The 20,159-nt window shown below is 38.4% G+C and overlaps 2 protein-coding genes across 3 annotated transcripts; one reads left to right on the plus strand and one right to left on the minus strand.

Annotated features, from left to right (window-relative positions):
• The first annotated feature begins 440 nt into the window (after positions 1-440).
• On the plus strand, positions 441-3,960 carry LOC126786628 (double-stranded RNA-binding protein 1-like). Of its 2 annotated transcripts, none has more exons than XM_050512503.1 (3): positions 441-785; positions 1,266-1,528; positions 2,409-3,960. In XM_050512503.1, the coding sequence occupies exons 1-3, from the start codon at positions 761-763 to the stop codon at positions 3,366-3,368; spliced, it is 1,248 nt and encodes a 415-aa protein (XP_050368460.1). In that variant the 5' UTR covers positions 441-760; the 3' UTR covers positions 3,369-3,960. The 2 variants fall into 2 exon arrangements, with proteins under 2 accessions (XP_050368460.1, XP_050368461.1); XM_050512504.1 differs by having other exon boundaries at positions 2,484-3,960.
• Positions 3,961-7,845: 3,885 nt separating this feature from the next.
• LOC126785751 (receptor protein kinase TMK1-like) lies at positions 7,846-12,015 on the minus strand. The gene is made up of 2 exons (XM_050511387.1): positions 9,349-12,015; positions 7,846-8,358 (listed from the first exon to the last, which is right to left on the minus strand). Exons 1-2 carry the CDS (start codon positions 11,750-11,752, stop codon positions 7,850-7,852), a joined length of 2,913 nt encoding a protein of 970 aa, XP_050367344.1. The 5' UTR covers positions 11,753-12,015; the 3' UTR covers positions 7,846-7,849.
• Between the last annotated feature and the right edge of the window lie 8,144 nt (positions 12,016-20,159).

Consider the following 20,159-nt stretch of genomic DNA (forward strand, 5'->3'; position numbering starts at 1 on the left):
TGAGTCTTTGTCTTTCTGATTCAATTCAAGAGTTTACGTCTTCACTGGGGCTGGGTGTTCGAGTCTTCGACGAGAATGAAGCGCGCAAGTCGGCAAGTGTGGGCTGTGTGGTATTAAGATAGGGTGGGTGAGTGTGACTGTGACTGTGACTGTGTATGTGTGAGAGAGATTTGTGAAAGTGTGAAATCACTGAAATTGGGGAGAAGAGAGGTGCAGTTTCAAAATGAGGATAGATGCGGCAGACAAGAGAGGTGAAGTTTCAAAACGAGAGAGATTTGTGAAAGTTTGAAATCAATTAGTTGGTAGAGCTGGTAATGGCTGGTTCGGTTTTGTTTGGCTCATTTTTTGCGAGCCCTATAATCATAACAAATAAATAGAAGCAAAACCCCACCGCTAGGTTAATGAACCATTTCGACATTCCCTCCCTTCATTCACTCTTCAGCGCCTCCATCCCCAAAAATTCACAAAATCTCAGATGTCACTCATCTCATCCCATAACTATTTTTCCAAACCCTAGTTCCTCAGAGTACCCCATTTTGAAGTCGAATTGAGCTACAGGCAAGTTCTTTTTACTCTCTTCTGATCTTGTGTTGGATGAACTGGAATGGCTGCAAATATTTTTTGTTTTTGTGTGTTCAATGAGTCTCCCATCCATATGCAGCAACATGATTGAGAATCCCAAGACTTCAATCAAGGAACCACCAGCAAAATGCCCATTTTGCTCACGAACTTTTCCCTGTGATTCTAATTTTTGAATATTATGGCTACCGACGAAGAATTGCAAGGTAATCTTTTCCTCTGTCTTTTTTTTAATCAGTGCCAACTCTATGATTATAAGTTTAACATCAATGTTTGGTTGGTTTGTTGCAATGGCTTTTGTTATCACTATGTAGTGATATCAAGGTTCATTAGTTGAGTCCCATTGTAGACTGTTTAGCTCACGGCCCTGAAATTGGATTATCTGACTTGCTCTTCTAGGGTTGTTTTAAAAAAATGTTTTGCCTATACACTGTAATCATACCCCAGTTTGTAGGAACTGTGTGAGAGAAGTCAAATTTCTAGGCTCATAGGTTTATCAATCACTGGAAACTATCACAGAAGTACTTAACTTAAAGTTTACAGGCCCTCTATAGTGCTTTTATATCCCATGCGACTGGCAAATTTCACAGTGCACCCTTTATGTTGGACGGTTTTGTATATCAGCAAGTTAACTTCATCTTAATTTAGTCTGTAATGTACTGTTCTTATAATTGTTGTCATATAAGGTCTGTCAAAGTGCTATGTATTCAAGAGCCGGTTGCAAGAGTATGCACAGAAAGTAGGAATAAAGACACCAGTTTATGAGACTACAAAAGAAGGTCCGTCGCATGAGCCTTCCTTCTGTTCTACTGTGATAGTGAATGATGTTAGATACAACTCTTTGCCTGGGTTTACTCATCGTAAGGCAGCTGAACAGTCAGCTGCCGAAGTTGCTCTGCTGGAGTTATCTAAATCTAGTGATGCTGTGCAATGCGTCTCTCAACCTGTTGTAAGTTGTTTTATCTTACGAAATGTAACTTGATTATAAATAACACTGAGTCTTTGACATACCTGTTATCCTTCAAATGCAATATTGTTTTCAGCTCTTCAATTACAGCTCACTTCTCTCTCCCTCTCTCTCTCTCTCTCTCTCTCTCACTCTCTCTCTCACATACACACACACACAGTGGTGCCTTGAGTTTTGGTGAAGTGGATTATTGATGTGAGATAATATTCTCTGCAGTTGCTCCTTACCATAGACTTTGTTATATACATATTACTGTATAAAATTAGTAGGAAGATTGGACATTTGAGAATTATCTAGTGGATACTGTGAGAGTTTTAAAATAGTTGTTTATAGTGGAGGTTATAAACTAAGATGAGGCAGAAATTTGTTGTCATAATCTCATTGCAGACTTGCAGTTGTATTGTGAAGAAGCATACAATTTATAGTTGAAGTCTATGGTTCCTAAGCTGTATGAGTTAAATTTTATGTTCGTGTAAGCTTCAGAGCTTTATGTCTTTATGAATCTACAGTCAGATAACATTTGTTTGATTGAACGGTCAGCTCCTGCCAAACATGGGTAAACTAGAGGAAGTCCGAGTAAATTAAGTAGGAAGATCTAAACAGATAATGATGTATTCTCTAGAGGAAAAAACAATATCATCTCCATAAGATTGAGACACCAATAGAAAATAAATAAAGGTGTAGAGAGAAGTAAGGAAGTCAAAGTAGAATATTCTAATTTCCTTTCAAAGTGTATTTGTTGCCGAACGTTGATTCTAGTGCCATGAACCATCTAGATGGATGACATGAATCCATATGTATTAATAAATACATGTATTTCAAATCAAAATCATGGCTGACTTTCTTTGGATGTTTGTTCTAGCATGAAATTGGCTTATGCAAAAATCTGCTTCAAGAGTATGCACAAAAGATGAATTATGCTGTTCCTGTATATCAGTGTCAGAAGGATACTTCCCCTGGCAGAGCATCGGTATATTCATGTACAGTTGAGATTGGGGGAATTCGTTATATTGGAGCTGCAGCAGCAACCAAAAAGGAAGCTGAGATAAAAGTGGCTAGAACTGCACTCTTAGCTCTCCAGTTAAGTGATACCAAGTCATCCATGGGATCTGTTGGCACCTCTGAGTTAACAGTGCTTCCATCTAGAAAAAGGCGGTCAGAATCTGAAGTGACTGATAATAAACCAAAACGAAAGAAAGTGCCATATAGGAGGAGGATGTTCAAACGTAAACCCTCAGAGGAAATTGCGGTAGAAGAATTAGAGAGCAATGGAAATGTCAGGCCAGTGAGTACAGAAGGTATGCCACAAGACTCAGTGTCCGATGATGTTCCCCATGCTAATAATGTTTATGTGGAATATGGGCCATCAACAGCTTCAGATCTCACCAACTGCAGAAATGGCAGTGGGGATTTGGGTTCAGTTTTATCACCCGATGGAAATATAACTAATTTGGCGGAAGAAGTGAATATGGTGTCCCCTGTCAAGCCTATGACCGTAGAAACTATGCCACAGTACTCAGTGTTTGAGGATATTTCCCATGCTAATAATGTCAATGCTGAACCAGGGTGGTCAACAGCCCAGGAAGTGAATATGGTGTCAGCCGTTGAGCCAATGACTGCAGAAGCTATGCTACAAGACTCAGTGTTGAACGATATTGCCCACAATGCTGAACACGGGTCGTCAACAACCAAGGAAGTGTATATGGTTTCAGCCGTTAAGCCAGTGACTGCAGAAGGTGTGCCACAGGAGTCAGTATCTTCAGAGATACCCCAATCTAAAATGTCAATGCTAAGCAAGGGTTGCAAACAGCCAAGGAACTGAATATGGTGTCTGCTGTTGAGCAAATGACTGCTGAAACTATGCCACAAGATTCCTTGTCCGAGCATATTCCGCATGCTAATAATGTCAATGCGGAACATGGGTCATCAACTATGACATCAGATTTCACCAACGCCACCAATGGAAATTGCGATGTAGTTGGTTCAGTTTCTGTGTCCAGTGAAAACACAGCTACTTCAGCCAACAAAGGGAATATGGTGTCGGCTGGACCTTCGGAGGTTTCAACTGTCATTCCTGGACCTGACCAATCGCTGTGAGTACTGCAAGCTGGTGTGCTAAATGGTAGGAGTAGGAGTTCTATAGAAACAGAAGTTAGAAAGTATGAATTGAGAATTTGTTAGAATCCACGTATCTCTTCACTTGCCTGAGTTATGGGTATCCACTGCATGGAACGGGATACCGAAAATTTACACTCCTTGGGTTGTATTTCATGGATGCATATTCATCCATCCCTTGGGTCCTTTTTTTTATTTATCTCTTTGCCTCATTTGGTTGTTTAATGATTAATTTTGTATTTGAACCAAGAAGATGAATAATCCTTATTACTTAGAAATTTAAAGAGAAAGTTGGACCATAGTGTTTCTGCTCCCATGTTCTCAGCACTTCTGCGGCTCTACCATTCTTCAACAATGTTCATTTTATTGATTTGTTTTCTTGGTTTGTAAAATACTAAAATTTCCTATATTGAACATTTGAGCTCTTTCAACATTGCGGTTTTAGACAAATGTACCCATTCGATTAATCGTTTGTTGGTCAGTTTAGTAGTCCTAATGTATTTACTAGCTGGAGGACATTCTGAGTATGCCGAAAAGAATATTACAAACAATTTTATCCGCAAAGCATAGTGTCACGAGGTTACTCTTTTGCTATGTAGCACGGACACGCCCCTGGGGTACTGTATTGCGTGTCCGACACGGACACGGACACGCGCCAATACAGTCGGACACACGAACTAGAATTAGACACGCCTTGGACACGCCTCGAACACGTAAAGGACACAAGCTTGTCCACATTGGACACGGAACTTAAGGACACGAGTCCGGCGAAATCTTGATTCCAAGCTTCGATCATCGATGCAGATCTTCGAAGAGGAGAATAATCACACAAATTGCTTAGTTTTGCAGCAAGAAACAAAAGCGAGACCAAATCTTGAAGATCACCAAAGCGAGACCAAACCGAAGATCGAAGAAGATCACCAAAGCTAGACCAAATCTTCGGAGAGTGCAGTCGCCGAAACCAGTCGAGATCCACTCGAAGAAGTCACCGGAGAAGCTCCGGCTTCCGCAGCCCACAGATCTGGATCTGGAGACCTTTCGTTCGAACGAAGAGGCTGAGGCTGTGGCTTGGCTGTTGGGGCTGTTGTCGTCTTCAACCTCCGTCTCAGCTTTATTCCTCAGACAAGAACCCAAAGACTTGTCCCTCCCAGCTGCTGTAGTTGTTGTCGCCGAAGATGCAAAAGACGAGGAAGAAGATATCTTGGAGTTGTCTCGGAAGCTCTTGTTGTGGATTTTCTTGGAAGTTTTGTGGTGGTGGTAGAGAAACGACCAGAACCCATTTCTCTTTCTGGGGCTAAACTCATCAGCAACATCCATGAAAAGACCCCTCCTCGGCGTCGTGGTCGACTTGCTCCTCTTAAAAACCATATCCGCCGCGCGGCCATGACTATTCTCAGACCCATTGGCAGTCACATTTTTCTTAAACAACACCCAAACTAAAATTTTATTTTATTTAAAATAATATTTAATTAACGTATCCAAAACGTGTCTGTGTCCAACAAAAATTTATTGAAACCGTGTGTAGATTTATTGAAAAAGCCTTAGATCTTGTGTGTGAGCTAAGTGATAAAATAATTAAACTAGACGATCCTAATTTCATTTGCGTTGCACCAGAGATAATGAGGGATAGAAGATACATGCCGCATTTTAAGGTATTTTTCATGTTTACTCGATTGTTTTTAGTATATAGTTATTTATGGTGTTGACAAATAACAATATTATTCACATGATTGTATTGGGGCTATTGATGGAGTGCATATTCCCGCTTTAAAAAGTGATGAAGAAAAAGCATCATTCATTAATAGAAAAGGAATACCAACACAAAATGTCATGGCGGTATGCAATTTCGATATGCAATTTATCTTTGTATGTGCTGGTTGGGAAGGGTCTGCTCATGATACAAGAGTGATGCAATCGGTTCTTCGAAATCCTGAAATGAATTTTCCTCATCCTCCACCAGGTAATATATTAAATTTAGTTAATCTTTGTTGGATATTCATGGTTAAAATGTCATTTTAATAAATTTTATTATATAACAATTTTATAGGTAAATATTATGTTGTGGATTCGGGATACCCTATGATGTCTAGATATTTGGGACCTTATAAAGGACCAAGACAACACTTCCAACAATATCGTAGGCAAGAACCAAGAAATAAAAGAGAATTATTTAACAAAATACACTCTTCACTTAGAGGTGTTATAGAACGCACATTTGGAGTTTGGAAAAAAAATAGAAGATTTTAAAAGACATGTAAGGATATTCATTCGAGAAGCAAGTTAAAATTGTCATTGCTACTATGACACTTCATAATTATATTAGAAGATATGCGCATCGTGATAGACATTTTGTTCGAGGTGAAGAAAGTGAAAATGGTGAAGGAGCTATGGAAGAAGAAGATGATGATGTAGAAGAATAAAACTCTCATGGTGCACAAGAAATGGAGACATTAAGAAACAACATTTCAAAATTTGATGGTTGCACATTTAGAATGAAAATATTTACATGTATGTAGTTACATCTATTCAATATTAATCATATGAAATACTATTTTTCAAAAACTCAATTTGAAATTATCTTAAATGTCCAAATTAGTCATTTAACAATTAAAAGCATAAGTCAGCTTGAGTTTACAAAAGGTTCTGCCACTAAAAGTCACTTATAAAAGCCAGTTTACCAAACACTCAGCTAATTTACTTATCAGCTACTTATTTTCAGAAATAAGTATAAATCAGCTTATTTAATAAGCCCAGCTGCACTAAACACAACCTCAGATCCCATCAACTTCTCTTCATCCATCCACCTTCAAAGAACCCAGAAATCTGAATTTGTTGAGAAATTAAATATCTAGTAAGTTTGGAGCGTACCAAGATAAAAAAAAGTACAAGATTACAGTAAAATTTTCATGTTTCATGTTCAGATATCTCTAGAAATACGAAGAGGAGAACAGTTTAATCTAAAAGTAGCTGCAAAGACCGGCAACATAGCAATCTACCAGAATAGAGAGTCAAAGATCGAAGAGAAGAGTGAGCAATCTGGATTGGAGAATGGAATTGAAGATAGAGGCATATAGGAAGGGGATGAGGTGAGAAATTGAAAGATGCGGTAGTGATGAAGAAAGTTTGTTTGTTTGTTTTGGTTTTACAAATTTCTCACCATATTAGCTGAAGAACAAGATTAACTATGGAACATTTTTCTTAAAAAATTACACCAAATTTCTGGGTTCTTGATGTAGGAATGTAGGGTGGAGGTGGATAAGCTGATTGGATCGGAAATGGTGTTTCCGTGTTTTTATGCATCTTGCAAGCCCCAGTCCAAATTGGTGGAGCTGCCTCTCCAGGACTATGCTCTTTGCTTCATCGAACGCCCAAACGCTGCGTTTTGTAAACTTTATTGTTTCAAGTCTCCCGATGCAGTTTGACAACGAAAGAAACCAAGTTGGAGCTTCTCCATTCACTGGCTTATACTCGGTGTTTGCCAATTTTTATCTAGGGAACATTCGTTCATGTTCTTACTGAGAAGAAAAGAATTCATATTCGTGGTGACTGGAATTATTTCTAGTTGCATTAGGATTAGTGTCTGATTGAGATTCACCCCTTTGAGGAGCAAAATGACTCCGTTGCTTTTAGTGAGTAGTGACTAAGTGAGCGGCAAGACGAGTGTCAATTGGTTTACATCATCAGTTCATATTCTATATTTTGGATAACCAGATTAAATAGTAAAGAACAAAAAATTCAGCCTCCTATTCTATTCAACTCCGGTAAATTTTTTGGGTCAAAGTAGGATACAGAGCTTCAGCGCTTAACATGTCATAATGGTATAGATCTTGGCCGTAATTGACCAAGGAAAAGAACATCAAGTAATTCACCAGTGTACATACGCAAAAACTAGGATGAGTATATGCAAATGATTATTTATTATAATGAAACAAAACTAAAGCGTATACCACAAAAACTAAACTTTATATAATGTGAAACTAGTAATTTGCTCTGCAATTGTCTATCTACATTGATATACCAGGAAGTCACACAGCTCACGGAACAAATCCAGGTAAACAGCTCAACTAAACACCTGGATGGCTATTCTAGTATCGATTATATTGTATGCAGCAATAAAAAGGAAATGCTAAGAACTAACCCCATATGAGCACAAAATCAACTGCGAAAACTGATCAATAAGTATGCCAACTATCGAGCATCGTTAGAAGTGAAGGAATCTGCAAATCCACTGGGTCTAGGAGGAATACTACCATTGCTGTCTTCCAGGCTAGTACAGCTGACCTCTCTGCCTTCCGCTTCCTTCCAACCTTTTATCATCTGGGAAAGAGGTAGAGTATAATCAATTCCAGAGGCACTTTCTAATTCATTATCAAATGGTTTCCACTTTTCAACAAGTTGGCCTAGCACGTTCACTGCATGTCCCATGTCAGGCCGATGAGTTGGCTCCCTCGCAGTGCAATGTCCAGCAAGTTCAGCTATTATGGAGATGCTTTCAAAAGTTTCGTCAGTAACCTCAATAGTTGCATCAACTGCATCCTTTAGCGTCTCCTTGCTCGACTTGATTCGCCAAAACCACTCGGCCAAATACCGACTTTCCTCTGGCCTTTTCTCATCAAGTGCCATTAATCCAGTCACGAGTTCCATTAACACTACGCCAAAGCTGAACACATCCACCTTAGTTGTGATTTTCCCCATCACTGAAAACATGTATATGAGTCAGTATTACACATACAATGAGTTGAAAACTTCCCCAAAAAAGAAAGCCTTCAATGATCTGCAAGATATCCCATAATATATAGAATGATTTATCTCTTAAAAACTACCCGGAAAATTTGACCAACACAATACTGACTATAGAATCATCCTGTGTTCATGACTTTACTATGTCATCGGTTTTTATGTCTCGAGAATTGTACAAGTGGCTAGTAGGCTTGCACCTTGGTCTGAACTTGAAATGATATCTTCTCTCAAAACAGAAAATAAATAAAAAGATTGATTGTATGTACGATAGTTGTAGACATGATTTACTAGTACAAGAAATCATGTCTATGGCCCAAAACACTGAACATTTGTATATATGGCAACAACATGAGAAATCAATATTGCAATTAAAGTCTTATTGCCTGGTGAAAAGGAAGGATAAAAATGCTTTTCCAGTGGCAAACAAATGAAAAGCTCTTCAAGTAAAGAGCTAAGTACTAGTGCTGACAATCTCTTTCTTAGAAAACTAAAATTCTAAATCGCCATAAGGTAACTGATTTCAAACAGGCCAAGAATGATGTTCCAGTTATCAGACACATTATACTACACTATAGGAAAGTGAAAACTTCTCAAGAAATGGTTCGGTTCAATTTCAATAGAAAAAAACATTCTGATTTGGATTTGATTCAACTCTGTGCTTCAATTTTACTACAAGCAAATGCCCTACGACTCTGCCCTGAAAACCAACAAGTTTAAACACAACTACCAAGTCTCAGAAAATAAAATGTTCTAAGGAACTGTAAGAGAAGTACATATGTCATTGTTCCAATTTGGATTATAAAGAACACAAGAAGTACTAAAAGTTAAAACGCTAAAAAGACAGGATATGTAAACCCCTACAGATTATGATAAATTTTTACATGCTCCACATATTACTATAGTTTTAATTCATTTGTATTTATGAAACTGGGAATCAAAACTCTTACCTGCATATTCAGGTGCAAGGTATCCAAATGTCCCGGCAAGCCTAGTCGCAACAGATTTCTCCCCATCCGGAGCAAGTTTGACCAATCCAAAATCAGAAACTTTTGCATGGAAGTCATCAGCCAGAAGAATATTAGAAGATTTGAGATCTCGGTGGATGAAGGTCTGGCGAGCTAAATTGTGCAGATATTCAATCCCTCTGGCCACATCCAATGCAATTATAAGTCTCCTTGTCCAAGACAAAGGCTTCAGACTGAGGGACTTCCAATGGAAAAGATGCCTGCTAAGAGCGCCTTGAGACATATACTCATAGATAAGAAGCCTTTCACTCCCTTCAACGGAGTAACCCAACAAAGAAACCAAATGTCGATGTCGGACCTTTGAAAGAACAGCAATTTCTGCCTGAAATTCATCCAGTCCTTTACTGCTGATAATACCTCCCTCCATTCTCTTAACAGCCATACTTGTCCCATCTTCTAGTTCACCCTTGTAAACAGTTCCAAATCCACCACGGCCTAGCTCGTTTTCAGGTGCAAAGTTATTAGTCACCTTTCGAAGAACTTGAACAGATATGACAAGGCTACCGGACTCAATCATATGAGAGCTGTCTGTTCCACTGCTGTTGTTACTGAAATAAGTAGTCCCAGTCTTAGTTGATAAGCTTCCGTAGTTATTGCTCGAAACTGCAACCTTAAGCTTGTTTTCTGGATCAGATGGGTCTCTAGGGTGTACCACAATGGAACAAGGAGCCTCCAAGATTCTTTTTTTGTACTTATACCAGTACACAGATAGACATATCAACAGAAGAATTGCAAAGACAACTATAATTGCAACTCCAGCCACAACAACCATTCGATTAGATGTTTTGGAGCTTTTAAGTTGAGTTTCCGACTTAGGTGGACCTGCATTTGAGGCAGCTGGGAAAGGCGGACTAGGGGAGCCAGGTGATTGAGCTGGTTTTGTGGTACCTGATGGCGGATTTTCTGCTGGAGCTGGAGTTTGGAGTGGGGATGGGCTGGTCGGTAAAGGAGGTGGGGTTGTTTTACCAGCAACTAGAAGAGGATTTCCATCAATATTCAGTTTCACACTATCACGAAATTTCGGCAAAGGAGGCTTAATATTGTTTCCACTTATATCCAATGTTTTCAAGGATTTCAAGTCAGAAAGATTATTAGGAACTGTACCACTTATATCATTTCCAGCAAGTATTATGGTAACCAGAGAATCTAAACTCACAAGCGAAGGACTCAGCTTACCAGTCAGATTACGCTTAGGCAAATTGATGACAGAAACTTTCTGCGAATTGCAACTTATTCCCAGCCATGGCCCCCCACAGGGATCATTACCAGACCAATCAGAGGTCAGAAGTGATGGGTAACTCAGATCATCAAGAAAATCCAGAAGTGCAGTAACTTGTGGGGCACATAAAAGTCCAGGATCAGATTGACAAAATGAATTAGAATTATAGGAAACATTACCAGATAGAAACTTTGGAATTGGACCCATAAACTGGTTGTTTGCCAGGTCCAACTGGTCTAGCTTCATCTTGGCCAATGCCTGAGGAATCTGACCCATAAGTTGGTTACCATTGAGGTTGAGTTCCTTAAGAGATACAAGATCTCCAATGTTATCTGGTATTGTCCCCGTGAATTTGTTTCCATGCAGCCAAACTTGTGTCAAAGAAGTCATTGATCCAATAACATCAATTGGACCAGTCATCCCACCACCATCTTGTTGATTATTCAACCACAAAATCTGCAACAAAGACTGTCCAAAGCTCTTGGGCAAACCACCAGTTAATTTGTTAAACGAAAGTTGCAGCATTTGGAGATTCGACAATGTGCCTAAGAATTCAGGCACTTGTCCAACCAAGTTACACTCAATCAAGGAAAGATTTTGTAACTGAGCTGATTTTCCCAACTCATCAGGAATAGACCAACCAGTAGACTCATTCAGCGGATTGTGATCCAAAGCCAAGACAGTGAGACCATCAAGGCCATTGAAGAAATCCGAGGGGATGGTATCAAATTTATTGCTGCCCAAATAAGCATACTTGAGTTCAGATAAGCCACTAAAAGTGGGCAACTTGCCATGGAAGTTGTTCCTCTGGAGACCAATGTTGGAGAGCTTTGAGAGCTGATTAAAGTTCTGAGGCAGATGTCCTATAAGCCCCATACCCTGAACTTGAATCTGCGAAACTCTATCCCCATTACAAAACACATGAGGCCATTTGGAGCCACAAGGATCATCCCCATTCTCTGGCCATTCAAGAAGCTCTGAATTCTCCACCCCTTTTCTAAAATCATTCAGAATCTTCATGTCATCAGGGTTGGTAGCACCATATGCCACACCCAATACACACAGAAACATCAAATTCCCTACCCTCAACATCCTATCCATGCCCATATCAAACACTCCACAATGCCACCGACATAAATTTCAACCCCAAAAAACCACAAAACAGAGTATAACAAACACAACCCAATTCAGAAACGCAGAGAAGGATTCAGAACCTGAGATTATACGCCGAGCAGAGCAAAACCCAGATGGGAAATTCGACACCAATCACCCAAAGCACACTATTTTCACTCACTTTTTTTTTTCGCAAGATTCAGAAACAGTTGAGAGAAAATTAAAGGCCTGGTCTTGTAAAAGGTTATGTGCTAAGTGCAAACCACCTAAATGAGAAAGTGAGAGTGAACAGCAACAACAAGGGTTAATCATAATCACAATCCTCTCGCTTTCTTTACCTTTCCAGAAAGCCACAGTCAGTCAATGTTGTGGTGGGTCGTCTAATCACTATTTGCCTGAAATCAGTGAACAATGTCGACGAGGGTGACAGTGACACATCACTATCCCAAGTGTCAGCAGCGGCCACAGAGAGACAGAAAAGATTAAATCTTTTTCACGCACTTCTTCTTCTTCTTCTTCTTCTTGCAAGAGATGACAAATAAAGAATGGTAAAAAAAATCCAAAACAGAACTGATCTGAAGATCTTGTTCAAACTGGGGTCGGCTTGTGATTTACAAGGAAGCTCCGCAGGTTACGGGTTTGGAGGTTTCGGCTTTACGCTTTGGAACGATATCTCCATTGAATCATGGAGTTTCGGTTTTGCTGAGAATTGTTTTAGTAATTAAGAGAGGAAAATGAAGAGCTTTCATTTTCTTTTTTTTTGGTGTCGAGAAAATAAAAGTGTGCTGTTTCCTTTTTGTTTTGTCTGAGGATCTGGGAAGAGTGTGTGTCACGCTGCTCTGCCTACTTGGTGTGAGGGCTAGGACACGCGTCGAGTAATTATAGGTCATGCGTTCCATCAGAGTGAAGGCGTTTGGGACAAAAGAGAAGTTGCGCATGGCAGTCGATCCACATAAATGAGGGATATAGTGGAGAGAATATCACATCTATGCCCCCGGTTTCGTGGCGCTAACATAATCACGCAGCTAATCACTCATGTAAGGACTCAGCTAATTAATCTTACATGCATGCCGGCCTTGACCGATCTCAGTACCTTCTGCTTTGAGTGCCTGCCTGACACCGATGGTAGAATGAAGTGAAGGCCTTGAGTATTGGTGTAAGAGAAAGGATGAGCTAACCAAGTTTTTTGAGACCTAGGACAGAGGAAGAATATAAATATATATATATATATGTTCAAATTAAAGAATTCTCATTTGTATTACAAAGAGAGCATAAGGGGGAAATTGAGTTGTGTCTTTTGAACCTTAAAGCATTAACTGGTAGAGCGTTTGAAAACGTCTTCCATAAGAACAAGAAGAATTTGATCTTTGGTAGGGTTTTATTTTCCAGATGAACTTCCAGAATTTAGAAGGGATTGAGGTTGAGTGATGCTGATGGATGATGCAATCTAAAGTTTTTGGAACAATTAATTAATTACCTTCTTATATCCACTTTTACATGAATTTACTAATAAAAACCTGACCTTAAGCCCGTCCAAACTAATACATATGGTTCATCTGAAGTACCACAAATTGTTGCTTGTATGGCACATAATGAATTATCAGGGACCAGATGTTGAATCCGAGAGAGATTCCAAGACTCAGAATGCCTATCAATTATTTCTTCGAATAATGAAGATGTATTCAAGAGAGAGCATGACTCCTAAAAATCATAGGAGACGAGCATGGAATCCAGTTATCCCTCCCTCCAAGGGTCAACAGAAGGACCATTCCAGAAGGAGAAGCCCTTTTTTACTAGAAGAGCATAACTAAACTCAAACAACCAATGCCACCCTCATCTTTTGGCAATCTGAGTACCTCCCAAATTTTCTAATGCAGTCTAAGAGCTCAAACTATCCCCACAACTAGAAGTTGCAAGTGTCGAATTAATGTCTTTGTAAGTGAAAGCAGGAAGGGTTGACATGGAGTAAGTAGGACTTGCTAAAGCCACAATCTTTATTATAATTTCCTTTCCTGCCTAATTAAGTGTGGCACCAATTACCTGCAATTTTTTTTCTCAATCTTTACTTCTACAAATTTCAAAGCAGCCTCTTTAGATTTTTCCCACACTGTTGGAAGGCGAAGATACGTCTTTTAATCAAGACTAGATGCATCTTTAACACTATACTGAGAAGATCAACTATCTAATTCTTCTATTATGGCTAAAAAGAAAGTGATGCAGAACAGATGGCACGAAGAATCGAAGAGCAAATGGACCGACGCAAGAAATGGAAGGCCGGTAATGTTCATGTTTGGACTACGAGCTCAGAATAAGGGGAATGATACCTTTTCAAAAATAAAACGGCGCTAGAAACCAAATTTGTTGCTTTGCCATGACGTGGGTCCTTTTTCGGGCATCCAACGTCGTTTAAACCCTCAAAAACTGCTTTTAGTGTTTTTCGATTTTATTTTGGAAATTATTTGTTTTGGATTTTATTTTATTTTAACCCATGGGCTTAATTAGGCTTTTGTTAGCGCCATATGGTTTCGTTTTAGTATTTAAGCTACTTCATGTGGTTGTATAAGACATCTTTGATATTATAAAACTGTTGAGTTCTCTCAATATTCATGGTGGATTTTAGAACTTCTCGTGGATTCGGGAAACCATAGTCTTGTGGATTCAAGGCTACCGTTAGTGGATTCTAACGGATTAGTTCCGCTACATTAGTTGGTATCAGAGCAGGTTATTTTCCTGGTGGTTTTCAATTCGTATTCAATGGCTGATCAACCTGTTACGAAGGCCGAGCTCAATGCTCGGATAACTGAGTTGCAAAATCAGATTTGTCAGATTTTGGTGCTAGGCCAAAACAACAACAACAATAACAATAATCCAAAACGTGAAGAGGATAATGGCTCTGAGTCGGAGGGAGAACTTTTTGTTGCTGGTAGTGATAAACTGATTAATCCAACTGATTATAAGATGAAGGCTAAAATTCCAACTTTCTCGGGGTATCTAAAAATTGAGGATTTCCTTGATTGGTTGGTAGAAGTGACAGATTCTTTGATATGATGGAGGTGCAAGAGACAAAGAGAGTAAATATGGTGGCCTTTAGATTCAATAGTAGTGTTGTTATGTGGTGGGATACGTTACAGCAACAACGGCGGAGGCAAGGAAAGAAACCAGTTCAGACATGGCGGAGAATGAAGCAACTCTTAAGGGATCGGTTTTTCCATGCAGATTATGAACAAATACCCTATCGCATGTACATAGACTGTGTGCAAGGCAGTAGAACAGTAGATGAATATACTAATGAGTTTCTAGGGCTAGCAGAACGTAATGAATTGAGGGAATCAGAGGCTCAATAGGTGGCGAGGTATTTGAGTGGATTAAGACCTTCCATTCAGGAGAGAATCAGTCTATAGACTGTGTGGACTATAGTTGCAGCTCAAAATTTAGCATTAAAGGCTGAGATGATGGAGAAGGCGAAGAAACATTTCAACTCATCCGAACTAGGAAGGCAAAATCCTACATATGAGAGGACTATCATTCTTGTCAAGACAAGAGAAAGTAGCAAAGCTGCTAAAAAGCCCAACAATCCTAATCAGACTGGGAACCCTAATCAGAACCAGAAGACAAATCCTTATGCTAAGCCTTTTCGAGCTATTTGTTATCGTTGCAAGAAACCTGGTCATTGTTCTAATGTTTGTCTTGAAAGAAAGAAGGTGAATTTAGTAGAGAATGAAGGAGAGAATGATGAAGAGGAAGAGGATAGAGAAGATGATGATTACTGTGGGGCTGACTTTGCTATCAAATAAGGGGTGGAGAGAGTTACTTTGGTGTTACAGAGAATCATGCTGGCACCAAGGAGGAAAGACAACGACACAACATATTTCGTTCCGCCTACTCATTGAATAACAAGGTATGTGAGATAATTGTAGATAATAGAAGTTGTGAGAATTTTGTGTCGCAAAAACTGATGGATTTTATTAAATTGTCTACACAACTTCACCTTAGGCCTTACACACTAGGTTGGGTAAAGAAAGGTCCTCAAGCCGAAGTCACAATGTCATGTAAATAATCGGTTCACAAAAGGGTATTGTTACTTAGCGCATCTCTAACTCGAAACATCAATATTAACCCTGTAAGCATCATTAGTAGTATAAAGCAATAGGGTATTGTTCACAAACCGAGGATCCAACAGGACAAATAATCACAAACATTTAACAACGAATTCACAAAGAGATATAAAGTTTTAAAGATATAGGATTGGATCAAGAATATAAAAATAAATCCTAAACTAATATATACATGTGATTAACCAACCAACACATAAACATCACCAAATAAAATGTCACAAGTAGCTTCAAAATCATAATATCATTATATGCAAACACCGAGCCTTAGCGGACAAGTATTGAGTGAACAAACAACAACCTAATGCCGAACTAGGTTACTTAGCGCATCCCTAACTCGAAACATGGTCTGGTAATCCTATCTTAGTGCTTAGAAATTACAAGGTAACATGTCATTCTCAATCTACCACTTTATTGATTCATCTCTTATCTAATTACTTAGCGCATCTTAGATAACAACGGATTATGGTTAATTCCTAGTGCTTACAAACAAGTCAATCATGTCACTTACTTTAACAAGTTAACAAAAATACTTAAGAATCCTATATGCAAAACTACCTTAGCGTCTTGAATCACATATAGTTAACGCACAAGAAAGAGAATCAGTATCATTGAATTATAAACTCACGGCATCTACATAGAAATCATAGAAAACAAAATCAGAACTACTTTATAACATCTTGCAAAAACGTAAACTACAGATGAGTATTCCACAAATTCAGAACTAGCCAAAAACAGAAACACAACATCACACAAAGAATCCAAACCGAAAACATAAGTGAAGAAGTAACGAGTTAAACTCTGTAAATCTCCTTGGCGGTATCAAAACAAGGCAGCACGGCTTCAACTTGAATGACCATCTTAGGCGTAGCGCTTTAGATCGAATGGAATGAAAGGAAGATGGTGTTTTCGCCTTGAATGGCTTTGAGGATGATGAGTAGTGTTTAAGGCAAAGCTTTAGATAGTCTTGTGAGCAAGGTTGATGATCTTTTTCAGAGGAAATGAGGTGCTATATATAAAGGAACAAAACCCAAGGGAGGCTGGTCATAAAGTCCACAAAGTTAAAACCAAATTGGTTTAGGTTTCCTAGATTTTTTTCAATTCGGCAGAGTTGACGTTGGTGCCTTGTTGTCGCCATAAATTTCTCTAGAAAATATATATATTTGCGGTGATTCCAACGGAATTTGAAAATAGACTTCTGTAGCTTTTCATCCATATATCATACATTGTCTGATTCATTGTGAGCTGTTCAGGGGAGCCCGTCAAAGTTGGATGCCCTGCATTGCCAAAATTCTGATTCTGATAAGGATTGGGGAGGCAACAAGAATCTTAATTGTTGCAGCCTTGTTTAAATTTTCTTACCTCTTCTCATTTATTTGCTGCATGTCTTCTTTGACTTTCTTACCTATTCTCATTTAATTATTGCATGTCTTCTTTGACATTCTTTGGTGCAAGAATTTATGGTGATTCTGATATAGATTCATGCCTCTATATATAAGAGAAACAAGGTCTAAACTTTCCCTCACAGCCTTTGGATAAAAAACAAATCAATAGCTGAGATAATTCTGCGGAGCTCACTGGACCTCCGAGTAATGATTCAGTCATATCTCCATGTATGAATAAGATATTGATTTGATTCTAAAACCTACATTAACTAGACTCACACAGATTTCTATCCATATATGGTACATCTTCTAATTCGATCTGAGTTGTTCAGGAGAGCCCGTCAAAGCTGGACTACGAATCTTAACTGCTTTCTGATTCTTGCATAGAGTGGGCTTTTAAGTGCATATCTTCTTCTCTTTAATATTTCTGATTTATATGCACGAAAATATCTTCATATACACCTTGGAAATCCATCTTCGACTTGGTTTTAGAATCCAACTCACAATAGGAAACCATCAATGCTGCACGGCCTCTCCTTATTCCTTGCGCAACTAGGATTCTTTTCCTTTTTCAACATGGATTTGTATTTCCCAATAAGAATAAGTACGTTAGAAACAAAGAAATAGGAAATGATGAATCATACTCGAACAAGGAATTATATCTCAACAAGGATTCTTAACACTTAACACGATTTCATCATCAATTCACTCATAATCGATATAGGATTCATACAAAAAAAATAAAACATACTAAATAAGAGGTAACAAAGAATAAGAATAGGGCATAAATGCATTAACAACGTCACACTTTGTGCTCCTATCAACAACCTGATCGGTTCGATTACTCAAGATCAATATTAACCCTGTAAGCATCGTTAGTAGTATAAAGCAAGAAGGTATCGTTCACAAACCGGGGATCCATCCAGGGAAAAGAATGACAAATATTTAACAACGAATTCATAAGAGATATAAAGATTTGATATAGGATCGGATCAAGAACATAAAAATAAATCCTAAACTAATATATACATGCGATCAACCAACCAACACATAAACATCACCAAAGAAAACGTCACAAGTAGCTTCAAAATCATAATATCAATCTATGCAAACACCGAGCCTTAGCAGACAAGTATTGAGTGAGCAAACAACAACCGAATGCCGAACAACCTAACTTAGCGCATCCCTAACTCGAAACATGGCCTGGTAATCCTATCTTAGCGCTTAGAAATTACAAGGTAACATGTCATTCTCAATCTTACCACTTCATTGATTCATTTCTTATCTAATTACTTAGCGCATCTTAGATAACAACGGATTATGGTTAATTCTTAGTGTTTACTAACAAGTCAAGCATGTCACTTACTTTAACAAGTTAACAAAAATTCTTAAGAATCCTATATGTAAAACTACCTTAGCACCTTGAGTCACATATAGTTAACGCACAAGAAAGAAAATCATTAAATCATTGAATTATAATTTCATGACATCTACATACAAATCATGGAAAACAAAATCAAAACTACTTTATAACATCTTGTAAAATCGTAAACTACATGATACTATTCCACAAATTTGGAACTAGCCAAAAACAGAAACACAACATCCCACAATGAATTCCAAACCGAAAACATAAGTGAAGAAGTAACGATTAAACTCTGTAAATCTCCTTAGCGGTATCAAAACAAGGAAGCACGGCTTCAACTTGAATGATCATCTTAGGCGTAGCGCTTTGGATCGAATGGAATGAAAGGAAGATGGTGTTTTCGCCTTGAATGGCTTTGAGGATGATGAGTAGTGTTTAAGGCAAAGCTTTGGATAGTCTTATGAGCAAGGTTGATGATATTTTTCTGTGGAAATAAGGTGCTATGTATAGAGGAAGAAACCCAAGGGAGGCTGATCACAAAATCCACAAAGTTGAAACCAAATTGGTTGAGGTTTCCTAGATTTTCTCAATTCGGCAGATCTGACATTTGAAACCAAATTGATATTGCGGTGATTCCAAAGGCATTTGAAAAAAATACTTTCGTACCTTTTCATCCATATATCATGCATTGTCTGAATCATTATGAGTTGTCCAGCTGAGCCCGTCAAAGTTGGACGACCTGCACTGCCAGAATTATAATTTCTATAAGGATTGGACATTAATTGCATATCTTCTTCCTCCTTTAATGCTGATTTCTTTTGCACAAATTTCTTCCTTTAAATTAGGGAGCCAGCAAGAATCTTAATTGTTGCAGCCTTGTTTGAATTTTCTTACCTCTTCTCATTAATTTGCTGCATGCCTTCTTTCACATTCTTTAGTGCAGGATTTTATGGTGATTCTGATATAGATTTGTTCTCTATAATAGGAGAAACAAGGTCCCAAGTTTCCCTCATAGCCCTTGGATCAAAAGCGAATCAATGGCTGAGATAATTATGCCGAGCTCACTGGACCTCCGAGTAATGATTCGTTCATATCTCCCTGTAGGAATAAGATATTGATTTGATTCTAAATCCTACAAAAACTAGACTCACACAGCTTTTTATCCATATATGGTACGTCTTCTAATTCTATCGCAGCTGTCCAGGGGAGCCCGTCGAAGTTGGACTACGAATCTTAACAGCATTTTGATTTTTGCATGGATTGGGCTTTTAAGTGCAAATTTTCTTCTCCTTTTTCCTTGCGCAACTAGGATTGCTTTCCTTCTCAAACATAGACTTGTATTTCCTAATAAGAATCAGTACGTTAGAAACAAGAAATACGAAAGGATGAATCCTACTCAAACAATGAATCATATCTCAACAATGAATCATATCTTAACACTTAGCACAATTTCATCATCAATTCACTTATAATCAATATGACATAAATGCATTAAGAACGTCACACTTTGTGCTCCTATCACAACCCCACAATTTAAC

Source organism: Argentina anserina, chromosome 3 (genome assembly GCF_933775445.1).
Source record: "Argentina anserina chromosome 3, drPotAnse1.1, whole genome shotgun sequence".
NCBI lineage: Eukaryota > Viridiplantae > Streptophyta > Magnoliopsida > Rosales > Rosaceae > Argentina > Argentina anserina.